This window comes from Callorhinus ursinus, unplaced genomic scaffold (assembly GCF_003265705.2).
Source record: "Callorhinus ursinus isolate GAN/ISIS: 27379988/994484 unplaced genomic scaffold, GSC_fseal_2.0 scaffold1, whole genome shotgun sequence".
Taxonomy (NCBI): domain Eukaryota; kingdom Metazoa; phylum Chordata; class Mammalia; order Carnivora; family Otariidae; genus Callorhinus; species Callorhinus ursinus.
The window spans coordinates 110,506,249-110,519,953 of NW_027397063.1; the positions used below are offsets into that span (position 1 = coordinate 110,506,249).

Sequence of the window (13,705 nt, forward strand, 5' to 3'; positions counted from 1 at the left end):
ACCATCATCATGGCCCCATGGTAGGTCACCTGTCCTGTGCATGACTTATATTATGCAACGACTTACTTCTGACATTTATTCTTACTCTGAACGGAAACTGTCAGAAGTCCTTTTGTGTGTGTTTATTTTAGTTCTAGTTTGGAATATCAAGAAGTAAGACTCGTTAAACTTCAGGCACTTTGAGTAAAATAATCAAATCCACCTGTAATAACTTATTATCTGTAAATAACAGAATAGCATATAATGATTCAATAAGCTTTGTAGAAATACCAAAAGTTAAAATGCTTTTCTTTTTAAGAAAATTAGCTTTTATAGTGTAATAAGGATCCCTGTATTTATACTGTTTTGGATCATTGCCTGGAATTTGGATGGTTTTCTTAAATATAATAGAGCCAGTGTATGAAATCATGTGAGGTAAAATCACATAGACTTTTTTTTTTTATTTTATTTTTGGTAATTGCAGTTGCTGTAAAAATTCACTTTGAGCAGTACACTGGGGTCATTTTCAATGTAATCAGAAACCCTTTTTAAAATGAACCCAGAGGGTCTTTATGCTTTTTTTTTTTAAAGATTTTATTTATTTATTTGAGAGAGAGAGAGAGAATGAGAGATAGAGAGCACAAGAGGGAAGAGGGTCAGAGGGAGAAGCAGACTCCCTGCCGAGCAGGGAGCCCGATGTGGGACTCGATCCCGGGACTCCAGGATCATGACCTGAGCCGAAGGCAGTCGCTTAACCAACTGAGCCACCCAGGTGCCCTATGCTTTTTTTTTTTAATCAGCAAATTATCTTTATATGAAAAGCTTTCAACCACTCATAAAATCCACTTTGATTTGACAGCCGTTAGATCCTGTTTAATTTTTGATGTAATCCACTTTTCAGAAATAAAGGTAACAATTAAGTTGCCAAATATTGGAGCAGGGTTTCTCCAAAACGCTCCCTTTGTCTAATGGACAGAGTATGTTAGGTATTCTTAAATATTCCACATTTTTGTTTTTTTACTTTCTAGATGTTTATATTTGCTTGTTTATTCCAAGTTCATGTATACAGCAGAGCAGCAAGAGAAGACCATTTAGCCTTTGCAGAGACCGACGTATGGTCTGAGGAAGTAGGAAAGGAGGCGGAGCAAGGGTGGAGGAATAGTTAACAGCTAGAGCAGACACTGCCCAAACATAGGCAAGCTCCAAAGGTGATGTTCCATCCGGATAGGCCGTTTCTTTCTTCCTTACTATGTTGTGTTTGCTTTTCACTCCGAACCCTGGGGGACCTACCTGAGGAGCTAGAGCTGGAGCAAGCATTTTATGTATTTTTCATACTGGGTTTCCAAATAAGGTTTTGTTTGAAGAGAGCGTTCTGCAGCTTACAAAACAAAACAGAACAAAAATCCTGAAAGCTGACAGTGTATTCCTGTGCTCCTCCCTGTGGAATTCTACCTTCTGTGACCTGGCCTACCAGGCACGGGCTTCTAATCCATGCTGTCACTGCCTTCCCCCAGCTGCCTCTGCTGTCCCTGTCCCCGCACGGTTTCCCACTAGCTCACACTCCCTCGCATCTGTGCCAGGCCTTCCTCAGATTTCCTGAAAATCCTCGTGGAACATTTTGGAGCTGATTTTTGGCATAATGTTATTGAGAAGACCTGTTTATCAGTATGCCTGTAATTATCTGTCTATCAGAAAGAATGATGCTGGGCATGATCACCCTCATGGAGGTGGGACGTTCACATCCCTAGACAGCCTTCATAAAGAATGAAGTTGAATATTTTTTCCTCTGCTTACATTGTACAATGAACACTATTTTTTTAAGTCCTAAATTTCTTTTCCTCTTCTGTCTCTCAAATCAAACATTTATAGAAGATTTCAACCCAAGGGCAACCTAGCTGTCAACATTTATAAAAGTAGGTCTCTCTCAATATTAAAATGAAACCCAAAGTATAACTGAAAACAGCTACTCTCTGGTCTTCTGGTAGACATACATACAGCTTATTTCCTGCTAGTGTTTTATCTCTCATCCATCAAATAACATTTATGAAGTTGTCACAGAAAGTAAATTAAACCTGTCCCTGAACACCAGTAATTTACCGTGGTAAAGCTAGCTTAATTTTTAACAAGTTAAGGTCACCACTCACTGACATCACATGCCACAGGTCAGTTTTACTTACCTGCCACCACTTCTCATTTATCCTTGGTAGTATAGACTCAGAAGGGTGTGAGTAGATGACATCTATAGATTATCCACATACCCTACTTTTAGCTATATAACTGTCCCTACTAGCCCTTAAACCTTTTCCAGGGCTGCTAATGCATAGCAAGATGAATGTGTGAACCTGCCCTCTGTTCAGCCTCTGATATTGATGTTAATGAGCCTGGAAAAGAACAAAAGGCTGAAGGAACTCAATCAAAGGGCAACAAAGGAAATCCATCCAAAACAAATAGGTGGTGATTTTTCTTTTTACTGTCTAAATAACATTATATATGTTATTACTGCTGTTTTCACCTGAAAAATCTGTGATGCTATTAAATGTACACAATATTGAATAGTGAGTCATACATATATAAGGACTCTTATTTATTACTGTTGATATTCCCTCCTCTGCTGAGGCCCAGCCGTGGCACTAGGACTACAAAGCTAGAGCAAAGTATGAGAGCATCTCCTGAGATGCTTTTTTCTAGTAGAAGGGAAGAGAATCTAGGCAGAAATCTTCAAATGTTTAATTCTTTCCCTCAGTTTTGCAGTATCAATAGCGTATTTTTTTCAACATTAAGTAAATTAAGCAACGAATATAAAACAGCCCACATCCTTTACCAGCAGCAAATAATGAAGTATAACTTAAGTAATGTTTGATAGTATTGATAGTGATAGTTTTTTGATAGTGGTGGATATTGATAGTGATTTTTGGACACACAGGGCTAGCATAAATTGGTATCCCTTCTGTTTCGTGCATTTTAGGAGTAAATGTTCACTTTCTAGGGATAGTATCCAGTCATTTTAAGATAAAAATAATTTCCGTTAAACTTTTGTTAAGGCTCAGAACCTAAAATATATAATCCTAGGATAAGATTGCTAAAACATAGAAAGTAACTGAAATTCATCACTACTGGGTGAGAAGATGGGACACGCCGATGAAAGGGAACAAGTGGATCTGAGTTTAGGAGCCTTTAAAACCACTCTGTTTCATAAGCAGATGAAAAAGTTGAATTGCATAGTCTTTCTAGCTATGGAATTCTGTGATAGGTTTGTCTTATCAAAGTGGGGGGGGTGGGCAATCTCTTCTTTGACTTGCAAATAATGGTTAAAACTAAAAGTAGCAACAAGATCCAGTATAAAGATTCAGACCTTGATCTAGCTTGTAAGTGCTAAGCCTCTTGTCTGGAAGATGTCGGGTGGGGGGTGGGTGGGCCAGATTCCAACTGTGCCCTGAGGATGTGGGAATTCTGTGGAGGTACCCTAGGAACCTCAGGGGTGAGCGAGGGCAGAGCCGCTGGGCTCTGGACTTCCTGCCCCCCCTGCAGTCAGCCAGAGCAACGCTACTTTCATCTGTTTTATATAGTGTCCCATAGATTTCATTTGAAGAAAGGATTCTGTGACTTTATAAAGTTTGCATATCCCTGATCTCGACAATCTAAAAGGTGTATTTAACCCCAGACTCCTGAGTGTCTGTGTTAGATAAATGGAAAATAAAAGTTCACTTGGTATCACTTTCTCCGTGTCACTGTAAGAAGAGTTGCAGGCGCTCCTGGACTCTGGCAGATTTGTAAGATCCTGTGTCTATGGATGACAGAAGCCATAGGCCCCATTATTTACATTAGGATGATGTTAGACATCATTTAAAAGTATATGTTTTCCCTTGAAATGTATCTGAGTTAGATCATTCTAATCTTTTTTCCTAAATGTTTCATTTTAATTAACTTATAGGTAGACGGCCTCTTTAATATCTCTAATTTCTAATACTGTTAATACTATTTAATAGTATTTAAACTCTCTAATAGTATTTAAACTCTCTAATTTCTAATACTCTGATACTATTTCTTAAATGTATTTATTTTAATTCATTTAATTCCAACTCACTTATCCATATTAAATGACCATATTCTTTTTCTTGATCATTACAGCAAATCGCTTTCAAAAACCTGGTTCAGAGAAATCGGCAAAATGAACAGCAGAACCAGGGCCCTCCAGCTCTGAACTCCACCATTCAGCTGCCGTTTATAATCATCAATACAAGCAGGAAAACAGTCATAGATTGCAGCATTTCCAGTGACAAGTGAGTGGAGAACTAGAGGAGGACTGTAGGGCCAGCCTCCTGTGAACACATTCCTGTCATTTGCAACATAAAGAAGGGTGTCCTTCATTATCTGAGCCCTCCCTGTCTGACCTCCCTGGGGTCTGGGAGACACCTTTGTAGACCTGGAGTGCTGCCATCTACTAGTGCATTCTTCCATCACTCACCCTCTCAGCCCCTTGTCTTGTGCCTGGCACTGTACTGCCAGTCCTGTATGCATAGTGGAGCCTGGACCCCAGCCAGGGTGTGCTTGTGTATGTGTGTGTACACGTATGTGGTAACCCTGGGCAAGTAACTGCCTTAAAGTAGACCATCAGTGAGGGCCTGGGACAAGATGGGTTCGCTGGTGATTCCCTTCCATAGTTTAGTGTGGAAATATTTTGGGTCAACATGTGGCATTAAGGCAATTGTTTCTTTGTTTTGCTATATTGTAGTTGAGTGTGCTTCTGCTTATTAAAGAATGGACGTGAAAATGCTAGATGCATTCTCTGCTTTCTTATTTTATTTATTTTATAGCTAGAAGTTTATACCTTTTGATCACCTTCACCCATTTCATCCACCTCCCACCTCCACCCCTGGCAACCAACAGTCTGTTCTCTGCATCTATGAGTTCTTTTTTTTTTTAGATTCCACATATAAGTGAAATCATACAGTATTTGTCTTTCTCTGTCTGATTTATTTCAGTTAGCATAATGCCCTCAAGGTCCACCCACGTTGTTGCAAATGTCAGAATTTCCTTCTTTTTTTAAGGCCAAATATTCCATTTATACACACACCCATACCACATTTTCTTTATCCATTCATATGTCAGTGGACAGGTTGTTTTTGTTTCTGTTGTAAATAGTGCTGCGGTGAACGTGGGCGTGCAGATGTCTTTGTGAAATAGTGATTCTCTTTCCTTCAGATATATACCCACAAGTGAGATTGCTGGGTCTTATGGTAGTTTTATTTTTAAATTTTTGAGGAACCTCCATACTGTTTTCCATGGTGGCTGTAACAGTTTACATTCCCACCAACATTTTTTTTACATTTTAACTAAAGTTGATAATGATATTTATCATAGCAAGTGAAAAGTAGCAGTTTTAAAAGTACTGCTGAGAATTAACTTGTAATTTATTTTACCCTTCATGAAAATAGTAGTGGGCTTCAGACTGTGACCAGTGTCCTGAGATAGTTAAGGGAGTAGGGTGTGGAGTGAGACAGACCCAAGTGTGGATTGTGGCTCCCCCATTTAGCTGCTTCCGAAGCAGTTTCCTGAAGAACAAAAGATGATTCCAAGGCCTTAAATACCATGATGTCTTTAAAGGATCTGACCCAAGCAAGGCAAGCACTCTATAAATATTAGCTGCTGTTACAGGGAGTCAGCATATAATCTATTCACCAAATTGGGATTCATTTGAAAGCGAAAGAGGGCTCAGTAATGACATCAGTCCCACAGGCATAGTCCAAGACTATCCAGAGAGACTGGGACTTCTGGTCTCCTTAGAGCTACAGCATTGCCCTTGGGCTTGGCCTTCCCCAGTCTCTCCCACTGTTTTCTCAGGCTGTGTTGCTTCCCCTGTTTATCTTGATTGCATACAGAGATTCTAGGTCCCTTAAGTAAGGTGCCAAAAGAAAAAGAAAAACAGTGAGCAGGGATTTCAAAAGTATTTGGTAATTAAGACTATAGATACAATTAAGAATAGTATGAAGTCAGAAGATCTATTTTTCAGTCTGTCTTCTAGCTACATAGTTTCTTAACCTTTTTGAGATCTGGATGCTTCCTCCACAAAAGTAAGAGTTACAGTATTTAACTTGCTGGTTTTCAAAAGTTACAGATCAGTTCTTAAAGGACCCACTGGGCTGGGTCCTTTAAGACAATGGTATGTGTCTGTATTATTAGTCACACAATTGCAAAATCTTCACAAAAACCTACATCTACAGGGACTGTTAACATATCCTCATAAAACTGAGAATCCTAGAGAATGTTTAACATATTTTCAGGAGAAACAGACTTAGAATTCTAGTTTTTCTCTCCAGTTAACCTCTTGTTTTGTGAGGGATTATTAAATTCTCTTCATCACTTAGTCTTCTAAGTCTGAAAAAGAGTAGCAAGAGAATCTGGGAACCATTGGCCTAAGGGAATTATGGATTCTGTTCATCCCAGCCTGGGGCCTGGTGAGGTTTCCATCCCTTGGTGGTTACTGACTCATGCCCTTTCCCAGCCCTTCTCTGAGTAAAGGGAAGGAGGCTGTGAGCAGCTTGTAGAAGCTTGTTGTTCAAGGTAGGTCCTAAAGCCTTGTCTTTCAGTTACTTAGGTGATGCAATCTTTTCCCCTTATTTAGGGGAAATAAGGGGGAAATTTCCCTAATTAGCCTGGAGCCTTTTTCACAATGGAGATTAAATTTACAGAACCATCTGCTTTTAACATATGCCAGGAATCATTCCTGTGACAGGCACACACTTCAGATTTTTTGCGGGTTTTTTTTTTCCTGAAAATTTGTTAATGTCCTTTATTCAGAGTTATATACTTCAGATTATTTAAACATGGCATTTCACTTTATTTTTTATTTATTTATTTATTTTTAAGATTTTTTTTTTATTTATTTGACAGGGAGAGATACAGTGAGAGAGGGAACAGAAGTAGGGGGAGTAGGAGAGGGAGAAGCAGGCTTCCCGCTGAGCAGGGAGCCCGATGCGGGGCTTGATCCCAGGACTCTGGGATCATGACCTGAGGGCATTTCTCTTTGAATTGTAATTTTTTCCCTGATCTAAGATCTAGCATGACTAATTTTACCTTCTCATGATTTTAATAAGAATTTCATGACAACATAAACCCACTACTGTGCCAGAACATTCCCCCACACTCTGTCCCTGTAGGGTGAGGCCTGTGGGTGAAGGTGCCCCGGGGCCTAGCCTAGGAGTCAAAAGGACTGTGCTTTCCTATATTCGCCTTTTTTGGGAAACATTGTACTGGGCAGCTGGGCATCCTGATTCAGTACTTTTCAAGAACATTTGGAAATATGCTGTATATTTATGTGGCACTTTTTCCTTAAGTCATTTCACTTCTTAGGCTCTCAAGATAGGATTTGAGTTTTGGTTCATTTGTAAAAAGTCTCCCATTTATTGCTTATCTAAAGTACGCTATAGTTAGTACTTGCTTCAGCAACATGAAATAAGCCTCCAAATGTTTTTTTTCCCTCAAACCTTAATAGGCCAACTCACAGTACGGATGTCATATATTAAACTGAAAAGGCTTTCTTAATAATTTGTCTTTTGGTGACAAAGCTATAGACAACTTTGGAAAGTATTGGTTTTACACCAAAGTTGTCCCCTGTTTGTAACAGCTTGATATGAGGGCTGAGTTTATGGACTCCTATTGTCTGTCATAAGAAAACTGTTTTAATTGGGAAAGTGGCTTATTTGAGATGTCACTCCCCTGAACACAGCTGAATGACCATTATGGCTCTAAACACTTAACAGTTTCTAGTACCATAGCTGAATGTAGGCCCTCATTCTTTTATGTAATCTACAGAGTATAATACTGTGCAGCACTCCCCTATCCCACTGAAACCCCATACTAACTTTGTTTTCTGATGCAGGTTTGAATATCTTTTTAATTTTGACAACACCTTTGAGATCCATGATGACATAGAAGTACTGAAGCGAATGGGAATGTCCTTTGGCCTGGAGTCAGGCAAATGCTCTCTGGAGGATCTGAAACTTGCTAAATCGCTGGTGCCAAAGGCGTTAGAAGGTTATATCACAGGTATGTTAACTAACACTTTCACATTCTGTGCCCTTTAAACGTAACCGTTCTCTTGAATTTATTTATCATCACTTACTTTTCCTTAGAGATGCAAATGCAAATCTAGTAAACTGGAAAGAACCTATTGTTTAGTTTTACTTATTGCTGACCTTTATGTAAATGGAATCATAATGATATATTCTTTAGTGATACGAGTTTTTTCCACTCAACATGATCTTTTCATCCATCCACATGATTTAATGTAGCTGTAATTCATACATTTTTACGGCTGTATAGAACTCCATTATATGAATATATCACAATTTATTTATTCATTTTACTGATGATAAACTTTTGAGTTTTGTTTCCAATTTCTTGATATTAAAAAACGGTGTTACTTTGAACATTCCTGTAACGACACCATAGTGCCCACGTGCTGGTGTGTGGCGTGAGATGGCTCAGTTATGGGTGCGGGCAGCTTCAGCCTCACTAGATGAGGCCAGGGCTTTTTTAATTGGATTTCACAAGTTACAGTCTCAACCCGCAGGATGGAAGTGTTCTGTTTTCCCAGTCAGGTGAAATGGTATCCTAATTTTTTTCAATTAAGATTTCATTCACATACCATAAAATTCACCATTTTATGGTACGTTCAGTTCAGTGGTACTTAGTATATTCACAAGGTTGTGAAATCATCACTCATGCTAAAGCATTTTTATCAGTTCAAAAAAAAATCCCCATACACATTAGCAGTCACTCCCTATTCCCCCATTCCTCCCAGCCCTAGGCAACCACTAATCTGCTTTGTCACCATGGATTTGTCCATTCTGGACATTTCCTATAGATGGAATCGTACACTGTATAGCCTTTGTGACGGACTTCTTTCACTTCGCATGATTTTCAAGGTTCATCCATGCCATGGCATGTGTCACTACTTCATCCCTTTTTATTGCCATTGTATGAATAATAGCTCATTCCATCTATCCACTCATTAGTTGGTAGACATTTGGATTGTTTCCACTTTGGGGCTATTATGAATGATGCCACGATAAACATTCTTGTACATTTTTTGTGTGATCATAAGTTTTCACTTCTTTTGGTTGCATACCTAGTAGTGCAATTGCTGGGTCATGTGGCAACTCTATATTTAACATTTTGAGTAACTGCTAAACTATCTTCCAAAAGCATTTGTACCATTTTACAGTCCTTCCAGCAGTGTATGAGGATTCCAGGTTGTCCACATCCTTCTCAATACTTGTTATTTCCATCCTTTTTATTATAGGTATCCTTGTAGACATGAGGTGGTATTTTACTGTGGTTTTATTTTGCATTTTCCTAATGACTAATGGTGCTAAGCATCTTTTTATGTGCCTACTGGTCACTTATAGATCTTCCTTGCAGACATGTCTCTTCAGATCCTTTGCCTATTTTTGCATCAGGTGGTCTTTTTATTATGAGTTTTAAGAGTAAACTGAGTATACTTGAAAATAAAAACAGTATGTTTTGCATGTTGTGTAATTCATTTTTTTTTTTTTTACTGATTCAGAAATCTTCTTTATGATTGTCCCAATTCCCAAGACTATGGTATATTCTGTACATATAATTTGGAGGCATAAATAATGCTTTTTGCCTTTGCTTTTACCAGTTTCCTTCATTTATAAATATTACCACCTAGAATTTCACATCACTTTCTGAAGGCACTGTAATATTAGTTCTAAGGTTTAGTAAATCAAATATGAGCAAAGAGTAGTTCTTATTTTTTTTTAAAGATTTTGTTTTTAAGTAATCTCCACCCCCAACTTGGGGCCTCAAACTCAAAGCCCAGAGATCAAGAGTCTCATGTTCTACCAGTGAGCCAGCCAGGGGCCCCTCGTTCTTATTTTATTTTGCTTTATGGTTTTGGCCCTCTGGTCAAAACACAAATTTGTTGATTGAGATTTGGTTTCTGTTGGATTTGGTTCTTAAACTGGCACCATCCACCAGCTGCAAGTGTGACCCCTTCTTCTTGCCCCTTAGCCAACTTGCCCCCATATCTTCACCCCCCCACCCCCCTTTCTCCCCACTCTCTCCCAGAGCAGGCCCTGCTGTTTTATTAGCAGCCCAGTCATAGTGGCAGTCCAGCAGGGTCTGAATTAAAGGCTTATTACTCAGTAAATCACCAGAACTTTATTTTAGCTTATTCTCAGTGAAGAGGCTCAGGGCAATCAGGCAGGCTCTGTGGTTTTGATCTCTTTGTGACCTCATTTGCAGGCTGGGACATAGACTTTCTGGTTACTTTAAAAGAAGAAATGTGTGCCTTTAGTGTGCAAAAGGGACAGAATGGCTCTTGAGTTAGATTGTGAGAACTACTGTGTGGATCTTATGATAATGCGAAAGAAATGTAGGCTTCTCAAAGCCATTGTGAAAAAGAAAATTTACTGCGTTAGGCTCACAAACAAGTAAATAGCTGTGTTCTGACAGAAAGTTTCCATATATACTAATTAATATTCACCACAGGATTCTGGCTTTAATTTCATCTTGCACAGGCTTGTTCTTATTTAATATAGTTAAAGTTTGCTATTCTTCTTAGAATTGAAGTTCTTTTTTTTTTTTTTCCCCACAGCTGCCTTAGCTAGCCTATAAAGAAAAAGGTTCACAAGGCCATTCCAAAATTAATGAAATCATTTAGTTTCCTTTTTTCCTATATAGGAAGCTTCTCACTTGGTCAGACATTACCAGGATAGCAGAGTTTTCAATTCTAGTACATAGTTGTAGGGTTTTTGCGGGTTCTTTTTTTTTTTTTTTTTGCACAGTAATTACAAAACTATTTTGATTAACTGTTATAAAGGCGCATTACTAAATTGCACTTTCTGAGTGTATATTCGGTCTTATTTTGTAATGTAAGTCAAAGAATTTCTTTATAGGAATACATTTCTATCGTTTCTTTCACCTCTTTTGTAAACTTGCTGTGAAAGAGACTATACTCATTCATTCAGTAACATTTAGATCTTAAATGTTCCTTGAGCTAATATTCTAGATAATGAGACCAGTATGAAACTAATAAAGTTACAATAAGAATTTATCAGGGTTGTGATTGGAGAAATATGGTATATGCACAGAAAATAAGATTGCAAGGATATACACCCAAAATATTTTACGCAGACCTAAAACAGTATTGTGTGTCTCACCTTCATTAGAAATGTGACTGCATGTGACCTTTTAAAATAAGGGCTAGTTTGAGTTACAGAGCAAAGGATAACAGGAAGAAGAATGTATCTTTGATGAGTAATAGCGCTGGAGTTCACTGGGGGGCACGTGAAAAGGTGGTACGGTGGGAGTTTTAGCAAAAATGTGTCTTATCCTCCTTACCTATTTCTTTCTTTTTTTCTTTTTTTTAGAAGGTGGGGAAGGGGAGAGGGAGAATCCAAAGCAGGCTCCGTGCCCAGCTTGGAGGCTCCGCCTCACGACGCTGAGATCACGCCCTGAGCCGAAATCAAGAGTCGGTCAAATACTTAAATGACTGAGCCACCCAGGCGCCCCTGTCCTTCTTGCCTATTTCTGATTTGACTTTCTTTTTTACCCACTCCTGGCTTCGGCTTTTAACACCAGTCAGGGTCTTTGGTGGTGAGGGTAGCAGGTGTCCAGGGATAGTACAGTGATCACTGTACTCTCAGCTGCTCTCTTGAGGTCTTCATTAAGAAAAAAGAATGGGAGTCTGTGATTGGTTTAATTTGAATTCTTCCTCACTGTAGTCTACCTTCCCATATTTATTTCCTGTTCTTATGTCCTAGAGATTTCCTTTTTCCAAGCCGAAAAAAATGTGGATTCTCCCCAGGGCAGGAGACTTACCTAGCTGTAATTTTTAAAAGATTTTTATTTATTTATTTGCAAAAGAGCGCACAAGCAGGGGGAGAGGCAGGCAGAAGGAGAGGGAGAAGCAGGCCTCCCGCGGAGCAGGGAGCCCGATGGGGGGCTCGATCCCAGGCCCCTGGGATCATGACCTGAGCCGAAGGCAGCCGCTGCACCGCCTGAGCCACTCAGGCGCCCCGCACCTGGCTGTAATGTAGATAAGGCTCGTGCCCTTCCTTGTCCGTGCTTCCTTCACTCTGCGGCGCGCCGACATCTTCTGTTTCTGTTTCTCCCTATAGACATCTCCACAGGACCTTCCTGGTTAAATCAGGGACTACTTTTGAACTCTACTCAATCAGTTTCAAATTTAGACCTGACCACTGGTGCCACCTTGTCCCAATCAAGGTACGTATATTTTCAGGGTTAGAAAGAGAAGCGGCGAGGCCCTGAGCCCTCCGCAGGTGCCAGTGCAGGTCTTTCTGGAGCAGATTTGGGCAGAGCGCCCCAGTGGCACCTTCTCCCCCATGTTTTTAGTCCTACATTTTTCAAAGCTTAAAACATTTGCCGCATTAATGAGCTTGTGTGTTTTTAATTATTTGCTAGTGTAAACCAAGGGTTGTGCTTGGATGCTGAAGTGGCCTTAGCAACCGGGCAGTTCCTTGCCCCAAACAGTCACCAGTCCAGCAGTGCGGCCTCTCACTGCTCTGAGTCGCGAGGCGAGACCCCCTGTTCGTTCAACGACGACGACGAGGAAGATGACGAGGAGGATTCCTCCTCCCCGGAATAAAGACAGGAGAAAACCCACGTTTTAATATTTGATGCTCATGTGTGTTTTTAGTGTGAGCTCTTGTTTTTGAAATGATTGCTTCAGTCTTTGCCTTTGTTTGCACTGTGTGTTCAGTGAAAACTAGGGAAACACAATAAGCAGATTACCTGAAGGCTGCAATGATTGAGATGAAAGTTAGCGTGAATGAAAACTCTGAACGACAGAGCCCTGGCTCACACCGCAAACAAAGCGGTTTTCTGAGGTGATAGAGGGGACAGCCCCTAAAGAATTGGCAGCATGAATGAAGCTCGTTTATCCTCCACGAGGTGGGATCTTTGTGTTCCCCCACACTCACGTAACCCTCCTTAGAATCAAGGTTGCTGTAGTGAACAGCCCGTGACATCATGTTTGTCATGTCTCTCTTCCTCGGCTGGGCTGCCTTTTACAAGCAGAAGTGACCGTGAAAGGATCCCAGGGGGGATGAGTTGTACAGTGAGGCATGTGGTTGGCAATCCTTGAGGTCTAAGGAGCACAGATTGAACTGCTGAACTAGTTGAAAGTCTAGTTGAGGTGCTTGACGCATCAGCTGCCTTAGACGGCCTCTAGAAATGAGCAAGCGCTAATTCTTAAGTACTTAAGTGACATTTAGAAAAATGTATAGTAAAACTGAAATGATCATTATTAGCCAATGCATTGGTGCATAGAATTTTCTAGGGCTACTTCTGGAAGCCAAAATAGAATAGCATTTCCACGTGCATTAAATACTTCGCCAGCACTGCCTTTGCCAGCATTCTAAATCTGGAGTTTTACAGAGAAGGAAATTGTATCTCTAGTTTTAATCAAAGCTATGCATTTCATATAGCTTTTCCATTTAAAACAAAACAAAGAAACAAATTCCTATGACCGAACTGCTTGCTTGGAGTTCCCTACAGTACTTGTATGATTTCACTCAGTGTGCAATTTGTGAAAATGAACCAAATGTCATTACTTTTGTCTTAAAAGAAAAGTCTATTTCAAGAATATGGACAGCAGTGTTTTCCTGTACATGTCACCTTTTGTACATTTTCGTTAATCAAAATTACCGTATTGGGTTTATGCCTGGCTAAACTG

The 13,705-nt window shown here is 39.8% G+C and overlaps 1 protein-coding gene across 9 annotated transcripts in view; it reads left to right on the top strand.

Annotated features, from left to right (window-relative positions):
* TFDP2 (transcription factor Dp-2) overlaps positions 1-12,633 on the top strand; it is a 167,109-nt gene extending 154,476 nt beyond the window's left edge. For all 9 annotated transcript variants that reach the window (XM_025881214.2, XM_025881218.2, XM_025881223.2 and 6 more), the window contains 4 exons: positions 4,108-4,259; positions 7,859-8,025; positions 12,129-12,234; positions 12,433-12,633. In XM_025881214.2, coding sequence (XP_025736999.1) covers positions 4,108-4,259; positions 7,859-8,025; positions 12,129-12,234; positions 12,433-12,616 — 609 coding nt within the window. In that variant the 3' untranslated portion in view covers positions 12,617-12,633. The remainder of the gene's footprint in view (positions 1-4,107; positions 4,260-7,858; positions 8,026-12,128; positions 12,235-12,432) is intronic.
* Positions 12,634-13,705: the final 1,072 nt, after the last annotated feature.